Below are 10,361 nucleotides of genomic sequence, written 5' to 3'. Positions count from 1 at the left end.
CATCCTTCTTTATTATATTTATTTTCGTATTCGTTTTTTATTTGAATCACTTTGACATTTTGGAGTCGGTCATTAAATTAGCCTTTGTATTTAAATGAACAATTAATTACTGTGTGAGGTGCTCCTGGGCTTCTGTTTTGTGATAAGATTGTGCTGCATGGTTATGTGATGCACGATGGTGTATGCGTGTGGAAATGGAAAGGGTGGACTGTCCAAAACATATGATGTATGTAGGTATGTATAATAACGTAACATCAAATTGGACATATTCCTCCAAGGAAATTAAGTATCATTAAATAGTACAGTTAATTTGCAACAAATAAGTCCCTATCAACTGTTCAGCCAAATATGATTACTAAATGAATTATTTAGGTTGGGACAAAATTACACAAATCGACCTAACCCAATAGTAAGCTCAATAAGACTTATTCGATAGCTAAAAACAACGATATATATTATAATAAGTAGTTAAATATACAGGATGATCGATCCAAAACGGTCAGTATGGAGAAGTCAGAAACTATGAGAGATAGCCACATCTGTTCTTAGGAAATATGGCTTCGTTTTTAAATTTAATAACAATGACATTCTATCTTTTTTTTAATCGCTCATACATAACCGGGAATCGAACCTGGTCAATCTTTATATAATCTCGTGTAAATAGTATTTGTTTGCATAATTGATCCTGAAAGTATAAGTAAATATAAAAAAAGATTGAATGTCATTATTATTAAAGCCATGTTTCCTAAGAACAGGCGTGGCTATCTCCCATAGTTTCTGACTTCTCCATACTGACCGTTTTGGATTGATCACCCTGTATATTCGGTATTATAAAACACATTAACTCTAAAAAAATGTCCGTGCTTATCACGGAAATAAATTTGAAGAGCTTCGTAGGGCTAGGTTTAGGATTAAATAAATCAGGGTCTCATATAATAATGAATAAGGGGCAATAAGGCTCTGTTTCAAAGGACCCATACTTGTTTAGGTAGCATGCAGATTAAATATAGTTTGCTCTTTTACGGCTACGCTTAATAAAATTATAAGTACCTCTACTAATAAAAGGTTTAGGCTTATTTGTTCTCAAGACGAATGAGACAAAATTAGCCTTTCAATTTAATGATTAGCCGAGCTTTAACTCAAAAAACGCCACATATCAAAATCAAAGTGCTCAGTCACTCAGATCAGTTCCCATGACCGATCCCTCAATAGCACAACAATATAAACCGTCGGGACAAACAGGTAAGTAACTGATGTCCGACATTAATCCTAATGTAGCAACCTACTGGTTAAACGACGTTTAATCTAAACAAAAATATTTCAATGCGCCCAATAAAACTATGGAGCGGAGAAAAAACCTCAACCGAGTGGGCCACGGTGCTCGTAAGGCATTCGATGAGTATGACTTCTGAGAAACAGTGCCCGCGAGCACTGTCATATCACGGAGGTAGGGCTGCCCGTCGAGCAGGTGTCGATAAAACCATAGAGAGACGGGCTCAAGTTAGGTACTAATGCTTATAAATAGCTTATTAGATGTACAACATGACACAGCTCCGGGCCTTGTGCAGCAAATGAGGCTATTGGTATGTGAATATATTTTATCAATAGATATCTCGAAGCGCCTTATCTAGATTATAGTCGGATTTGTATAGGCTGAATACCTAAGAAAACTTTTTCCACGTTACTTTTTTGTCAAATAACAACCTAGTGAAAATGTTCAGAAAGGCCAAAGCTGGCAAAGAAGTAGAACATTGGCCTTTCAGCAGATACGTACATTATAGCATGTAGACTCCACTAGCGAGAAATTTCTGTTTTGCACTTCGTATAAGTTTGGCTCTCGAAGTTTTCCTCTATCTGGGAGGATCATGAGAAGACATGGGCATGCGTATTATATGCCAAAGAGGAATAAAATGACGGATAAAGATGGTTTGGGTGCGATTCTGTTCGCTGACCGTTTTTTATGTATGCCACCGCTCATATGTCATGTGCCATTTCTTAGCCTAAACAAATATCGACAACACCATAGATGTACCAAACCATCGCGACCCTAGTCGCGAGCGCGCGCGCACGACAGATGATCAGTCATGCGCCAGATGCTGCGCGATAAGCCCGCGGTAGCCGTTCATTAATCTACCCGTTCCCCCTCCTCCACCCCGCCACTCACCAATTAACCTGACACAGCGATACGTACACAGATTCGAGGAATCTTCGGGCTAATCCAAAACTATTTTGTTAGGATTAACTGATTGGTAGTTAATATGCGTTAGATAATATAATGGGTATAAAATCAGACGAAGAAGGTGTAACCTATAGATTTCATAATGGTTATGTTTACTATACGAAGTTAAACACTCAAGATGGAACTTGCTGACAATTTACTATAATATTCACTTACCCTTTGTAAGGTATAAACATGTATAGAAATCTAATAAAATACCGAATTTTATTATTATTTTAACCGTGCGACTAAAGTCCATGTCGCGGTGTGATGTTAACGATTATTTGACTGATTTAAATAAAGGTATTTAACCGTAACGACTTTAATATTATGCAGATCTCGCATCGAGTCAAAGGTGCCCAGTGCGCGACATTCTCGAAGTGGTCCAGTAGCGACCATAACGCGAACGTCGCCCGGCCGTTACTTGCCGAGGATTTATCAATCAAAAGCGGAGTTTATGAGTCCTGTCGAGCTAATGCAGTAAACGCAGTAAATGCTGTTTGTTTTAAATGGAATTAATTCGAGCTATAATTGGGGGAAGCGCCGCGGGCGGCCAGTAGTGGCCTGATAAGTACTCTGTGTACCGAGTTACCGACGGATATCCGAAACTACAAGTTGCAGCGATATGCTTCATGAGAGATTTATTGGGCGCCAATTTGACTGATTAGAAGTTGGAATAAGATGTATTAAGTAAAAAGCAGATTGATATTTCCATTATTAGTATAAAACCCTCCATTCCATTATTAGTACTTTACTCCGGGGCAAAGACTGTTGCTATATAAATCGCAAGTCAGACCCCATATGGAGTATTGCTGTCACCTTTGGGTAGGAGCACCTGCATGCCAGCTTGGACCATTCGACTCAGTCCAAAGGCTCGCTGTACGAATCGTCGACGATCCCAAACTCACAAGCGGTATTAAACCTTTAAGTCTAAGGAGAGACTTTGCCTCCTTGTGTTCTACCGCCTGTACAATGGGCTGTGCTCTGAAGAATTGTTTGACATGATGCCAACGGCCGCTTTCTATCACCGCACCGCTCGCCGTCGGCAGGGTGTTCATCCTCACACCCTAGAACCTAAATGGTCGCGTACTGTGCGGTTTAAGAGGAATTTCCTCCCGCGAACGCTTCGGCTGTGGAATGAGCTTCCGAGGTTTTCCCGAGGGCCTACAGTATGGGTTTCTTTAAAAAAGGAGTGTACAGGTTTTTAAAGGCTCGGCAACGCGCATGTAATGCCTTTGGTGTTGCGGGCGTCCATAGGCTACGGTAACTGCTTACCATCAGGCGGGCCGTATGCTTGTTTGCCACCGTCGTGGTATATAAAAAAAAAACACGTTAATGGTGTCGCGCCGTTGGCTATTCAACTCTTATTTAGATCCTGATATTCCTCTGATATTGACATAACAAACGGTATTGTTTTATAAGTAGAAGTTAGGATCCGGGTGTAGATTACAACTGGGCACATATTTAGGATTTTCCGTGTTTGTGTTATCATCCGTTGGCTCGATTTTTACTCAAAAATTGATGAAGAAACCCTTACTAAGTGGTTCTCATTATCTGAACATAATTTTATGCTTTTCTCTATCATCATCATCATAGAAGAGTGATGAATAAGTAAACCATTCTAAAAAACATAGACTTCGAAGGGAAATACTAAGGCGTTTCATAACCGAGAAAACTTCATAGCCATGCAGGTTTCACGTGACACCACCTATAAAGAATTTAAGAAATGACCAGATGAAAAAACGTCATGATAACATTAAATCCAATCTCACGTCACGAGCGGACATCTACCTACATTTAATTTAGACAATTTACCGTTTCCGCGTCGTGCCTTACCGCTGCCGTTCGTGGAAATCGTAAACGCAGCGCCGGCGCAAGATATCATCCCACTTCACATCTTTACTTTTACACCAACCTAACTTCCTTCGACAAGACTTCCAATTTTAAGCTTTATTTAAACGGCGATGGGTTGCTTTTCTAATCATCTAGTCTTAAAAAATAGGAGGTTGAGTAAGCAAGCAGTAGGCTTTCTACATACCCGTATATTCGGCAATGGAGAAGATGTTTTATTCATAAAGACGGTAATGTTCGTTGCGAATCCGCGATGTCGTACAACTATGATAAATTCAGCGACGATTTATAAACGTTCGCGAATTTCTGGTGGGTTCGTTGGAAAAAGCTTAAGTCCGATGGACCAATAGAGTTAGATGAAAGCTGTTCTACTGGGACTTAGGCAATGGGGAATTTTCAGTGAAGTCATTGGTATATACAATATACAATATATTTTCAAAAAATTAAAAACAAAAACATTACTTGGTACTCATTGGCATATTGGCCTATATTTTCTGAAGTCACTTCCTTTTTACAAGCTTTTAAACCGACTTCAATTTCATAGAAGTATGAGGTTCTGTATTCGGTTGTGGCTATTTTTTTTATGTTCTGTATTCGGTGATCGTACTCACCGATTACTCCGACACCCGTGGTCCGATTTAAGTAATTATTTTTGAGCTGAATTTTTGCATACATATGTAGATCGGACGACGATGTAATATTGTGATGATATGGAGCTGATCGGATGATGGAGACAGGAGGTGGCCATGGGAACTCTGTGATAAAACAACGCAAACTAAATTGTGTTTGGGTTAGAATTGCCTCAATAAATAATAAATAAATAAATTATCATTTATTTCGACCATCTCTTTCATTTTATTCTATTAGTTGCCTGTGGAAAGAAAAGTACAGTCAGCGATAAAAACTTGTACCAAAAATTATTTTTTTGTACTAAAATTTAGAACTCAACTACCCTTCCTTCGAAGAATATTTAAGTAGAAAGTTCACGTAACTACCTACTACTCCCCATAATTGGAAACCATTCAACCACTCGCTCATTCAGACACCACACCAGAAATCAATACACACTGCTTAAACGTTTCCTAGCCACATGATTAGTATTACACCTAATACGCAGATGGACAAGAAAGTTAAATCATATGAAATATAACGTCTTTACTACTATTTTACACTGAAGTGGGCCTCGAGCACAGACAGCTTATTAATACGCACTCGGTCAAAAGTTAACCGGGCTTAAGTCGCTCGCATCGCCCACGAAGATTCATCACAATCGTCATTATTCACACACAAATTATGTAATTTCAATAAATGGAGCTTATTGAATAGTGATGAGCGTCGGTAGGCCTGCGTAGACTCCCCGTCGCGAGCCCCGCGCTGCGACCCCAGCGCCTACCACCCGGATAATACCTCCTGATTTCATTAAATCCATTGCCTCTTCAATACTGCTATTCAAAATTTTAATATTTTACCCGTCTGCAGTGGAAGACGTACAATTCAAAACTTTGTCAGATTCAAGTCTCATATTTCAATGGTAGTTAACTCTCCCAATAAGCACTTAGATCCTCATTGTGGGTGTTGTGTCTAAAATAAATGTGTTTTGTTTGAATAAATCGAGCGGGTGCCGGCAGAGGTCGCGGCGAGTGTTAATGAAAGCCCACTTTAGGTACTTTGACTAATAAAAACGATGAAATGAACTACATACTTACACTACTTACTCAATAATACGAGATAACGGTTTCTATAAAAATACGAACAAAAAAAAGTTCAAGGGATTTTTCGTTGATAAAAGTAGATTATAATTTTTGGAAAGTCCAATCCGCCATCTGCCATCCACTTTTAAATAAATATTTAAGTACATTTAATAGCATTTTGTTGAGGTCGCCTTAATATATATATTTATATAATATAATATATTTAAGTATTTGTTTGTAAATGTTGTGGGGTTTTAGAAAAAAGGTGCACCATTTACTTTTTTTTCGCAAAACTAACAAATTTTGAGTAATTTCCACACAGAATCTTTTGATTCTGACGTGACGTGACGAACTTCCTATTGATAAAAAGTGGCCTAAGTTTACCATAAAAAAATAGGAAGTCAGATTGTGTGTTGGTAGGTATAGATTGTTGTTGCATTGTCGAACTACCTTCTCTTTTCAGTAAGATTAATTGTGACTTAAGAGCTATTTGCAACTGGACTTTTGATTTCGGGTTACAATTGAACGCTGAAAAATCACAAGCCATTGTCATTGGCAGTCCACATTTTGTCTCCAAACTAACTGATATGGTGTTACCCAATAAATAATAATAAATAAATAATAAATAAATATTATAGGACATTATTACACAAATTTTCCCACAGTAAGACTTGTGTTGAGGGTACTTAGACAATGATATATATAATATATAAATATTTATAAATACTTACATAGAAAATACCCATGACTCAGGAACAAATATCCATGCTCATCACACGAATAAATGCCCTTACCAGGATTTGAACCCGGGACCATCAGCTTCGTAGGCAGGGTCACTACCCACTAGGCCAAACCGGTCGACTTTGATCTCCCTTTCCTCTACTGTGAAGAACTTGGGTATCATCCTTGACCAGACACTCATGGACGCCGCATATATCGGAGGTCAGTAGGAAGTTGTGTGCTTCGCTACACTCTCTAAGGCGAGGCAAAACTTTCTTCCTCTTTCTACTAAAATCTGTCTTGCTCACTCTCTACTGCTGCCACTCCTCGATTATGGGGACATTGCTTTTGTGGACCTCAGGGAGGAGCTGCTTGACAAGCTGGAGCGTTTGCAAAATGTCTGCATTAGATATATATTTGGGTTACGAAAGTATGATCACGTGTCTGCCTTCCGCTCGCAGCTTGGCTGGCTTCCGATACGTTGTCGTAGGGATGTGCATGTGCTGTCATTACTCCTCAACGTGTTATTTAATCCCGCATCCCCTACGTATCTATCAGAAAGATTTAGTTTTCTGACTACTGTTAGCAGTCACCGTCTGCAATCTGGTGCAAATCTGACTTTAGCCATTCCGCCGAAAAAGTCGCGTGTGTACTCTAGATCTTTCACTGCCTACGCATTTAAGCTGTGGAACGATCTACCAGTGGATGTAAGGAAAAAGTTGTGGTTATTAGACTCCTGATATTAGAACTGAGTACTTTATATATATATATATATTATATGTTTATGTATTCATATATTTATTTATAATATACATGCTATAATATGCATGTGTTGGGCCCTAAAAGTGACGGATGAAAAGAGATTGCACGTAGCGGAAATGAGAATGTTAAGATGGATGTGTGGTGTCACAAGAATGGATAGGATAAGGAATGAGTATATAAGAGGAAACCTGAAAGTTGCAACCATAATAGATAAAGTAAGAGCGAAACGCCTAGCGTGGTATGGGCATGTGATGCGGAGGGATGAAAGTCATGTGACGAGAAAGGTATTACGAATGAATGTGGAGGGATGGAACGGGAGAGGAAAAATAAAGTGACATACATACATACATATATTGTAAGTAAGAAAATTGTACACTAAAAAAATGCCCATTAACAGTGTCTCTTTTTATCCATGACAAAGCGAGGGAAAAAAATTAGGAATGGGAAAAATTTCGTAATTTCTTTTGTTGTGTTGTGTTTTAAGAACGATAGAACTAAGCGAAAAATACCTTCAATAAAAAGACTCAACTTATATGAATAAAACGAATAATACTTAATCTGTTTTCACTACGCGTTATGACTGATGACCGTGGCCAACACGGTTTGAGGTTGTGCTTATTTTTCCCTTCCGTAATATTAATACTCCGTATCCATAGTTATACTTTTGCTTTAGAACTCTTGCTATGCATTAAGTTAGGTATTTATTTACTGATAGGTAGAAAACACGAACTGAGTTTTTTTTGTAGTCAGAAATTGTTTGCCTGATTTTTATAAGCGTTTTTAAACTTACAAGACAGTGAAGGCATCAGCGCCTGCGGTCATGGAAATCCGTGGATAATCTGAAGCAATTTGTGTTTTTATTTAATTTAAAACTACCCTTAAGTTACATGTTGTGTTCAGGAATTGTGGTTTTCAGAAATCAAAAACAGCCGACGTACAGTTGTTTCTGATTTATATGTAAGCGTAGCGTTATTATTATTGTGAAGCTGTGCATACTCCGATATTCTATGGATTCTTGTTTTAACCCATGAATTTAGTTTAATATAAACACGATCCTCATTCAAGATGCAACTGCCTCAAGGAATCCATCGAATTCCTCGCAGCGGCCGCGTATCGATCACCGCTGTACGCGGAGTGTAAACGTCAACAAAACGTCGTGCGCCCCAACCGTCACACTTATCAAAACAGTACAAAACGCGGGTTGTTATCGATAGGGATCACCGCGACAAGCCTCTAAATTCGTTTTTTGTGGGTTGACATCGCGCTAATAATACTCATGAGAAAAATGCGCGCCGGACCCCCGTCATCCTCCTTTTGTTTTTAATTTCTACCTCAGTGGCACCGATTTAATTGGGCTCAACTCGAGCGAGCGCACCTCCGTATTTCACCTCGGCTCGCTTCATTTGAATATTTAAAGCATTTTGGGTCCCCACCGTATTATTTTCTTTATTTACACATATTTATATATTTATTTCAGACTCGGCATCATTTATTTGGTGACGTGACTTACCGATGTCGCGTCCTTCCCAGTATCGACATAGTTAACGCGTTGAATTCTCTCGCGTTCCATTTAAAAGTTTGAATTTCTCCGTAGTTTTTCTTTTTGTCGCGCCGGTTGCGGCTGCGGAGGCGCGGCGCGGGCCCGGCCGCGTGTGGCGCGCTGCTCTTCGTTGTTTTCTCGTTCTCGCCAGCCTTTATCTTCAACAAGATTGCTCGTTTTTAAATGAAGTTATATCGTCCCGATTGAACACCGGACCAAGAAGGCGAGGCGAATTTTTAATTAGTTTCCAAAGATAGAGAATTCTAAGGAGGAATGCAGGAGCCATGTTGCAAGAGTGCGCCGATTTCTTAATTGAGACGTGAACATAGCGTTTCGAACACCGAGTGGCGATTTGTTGAATACGGGAAGATTAATTATGAATGGAAGTCTTAAATCGACGGCCGGTGCAAGCGGCCAAGTTGCGCGTATTCGCTAATGAAGAGAATTAATGAACGCCATTTTTCGTAGTGCCATATCGAAGAATCGCGTGACGATGACGCCGGCAAGTGCACGTCACGACTGCCGACGATTATTTCATTAGCGATGATACTTTCATCGCAAAAGGATAAAAAAGGGTTCAGTAATGGCTACACTAAATAAAATTACTTTAAACACATCATAATACGTGTAATAAGCGCGTTTAATTTATAATAATGCATTAGGGAAGAAAAAGAAATAGGTATTTAAATGAGTGCTATTACTGAGCCGGCACTAGAGCCACAACATTGAAGCCAATGTTGTCGGGTTCTCTTTCGATAAATTCACGGCACACCTTAGCGGCGTCCTCCAGGAGCCCTTCTGCAGTGGTGGGTCCATGGTCGATAGGTCGGTCCTTACGCCCGTCCAACTCGTACAGATGGCCGTCCTTATGAATGAAGGTGACGAAGTGGTAGTTCACAGGTTCTTCAGTTTGCTCAGCTTCATGGCTAGAGCTACGGACTAATTCTTTGTATGCCTCGAGGATCGCAGTAGATTTCTCCAGCAGCTCTCCTTTGGCCGCGGAGTTCAGGCCTTGGGCTTCATTAATATAATTCTTCAGAAGTCCATCACCAAGTTGTATTTTATTGACGTTGTTAGCGATACTGTGTACGAGCGCAATTGTGCCGCACACGTTACTTAGGACTTGTTTAAGGTGGAAAACATTTTTAGGGGGCTCCTCCTCCGTGGTTCGCAATGCGGTCTCTTCTATGGTACGGTGCACTTCGTAAGCTTCCGAGAGCGGGAACAACAGGACCACGGCAAGAACAGGTCGCGGCACCCATCCCAGGGCCTCGTCTTCTAGCCCTATAACGTCCACCATCCGCCAGTTATCGGGCACCCCTAACTTTTGTAAATACTTGTTCATGGTATCGGGATTCGACTCCATTGGAAGTGCTTCCATTTTTATTGCAAATTAGGTGTTTGTTATCGTGAAATAGCAGCAAAATATGAACTCTTTTTTTTCAGCAGTTTAAAATTGTCAATGTCAATCAGTTTGTCCTTTATATTAATATACTGTTTGCTTAGAATGAGGCTGTCAGGTTTGATACAAATTAAATCCAACAAAAAGGTATCGATATTTTATGCGCCACTTTTTTAC

The 10,361-nt window shown here is 39.7% G+C and overlaps 1 protein-coding gene across 1 annotated transcript; it reads right to left on the bottom strand.

The window, feature by feature from the left end:
- Positions 1 to 9,388: 9,388 nt before the first annotated feature.
- On the bottom strand, positions 9,389 to 10,361 carry LOC133519867 (ubiquitin carboxyl-terminal hydrolase-like). Its single transcript, XM_061854027.1, has one exon. It carries the CDS (start codon positions 10,161 to 10,163, stop codon positions 9,480 to 9,482), a length of 684 nt encoding a protein of 227 aa, XP_061710011.1. The 5' UTR covers positions 10,164 to 10,361; the 3' UTR covers positions 9,389 to 9,479.

The sequence above is a fragment of the Cydia pomonella genome, chromosome 7 (assembly GCF_033807575.1).
Source record: "Cydia pomonella isolate Wapato2018A chromosome 7, ilCydPomo1, whole genome shotgun sequence".
Classification (NCBI taxonomy): Eukaryota; Metazoa; Arthropoda; class Insecta; order Lepidoptera; family Tortricidae; genus Cydia; species Cydia pomonella.
The sequence above is the reverse complement of the archived record's forward strand: the minus strand, read 5'-3'. Positions and strand labels throughout refer to the sequence as shown.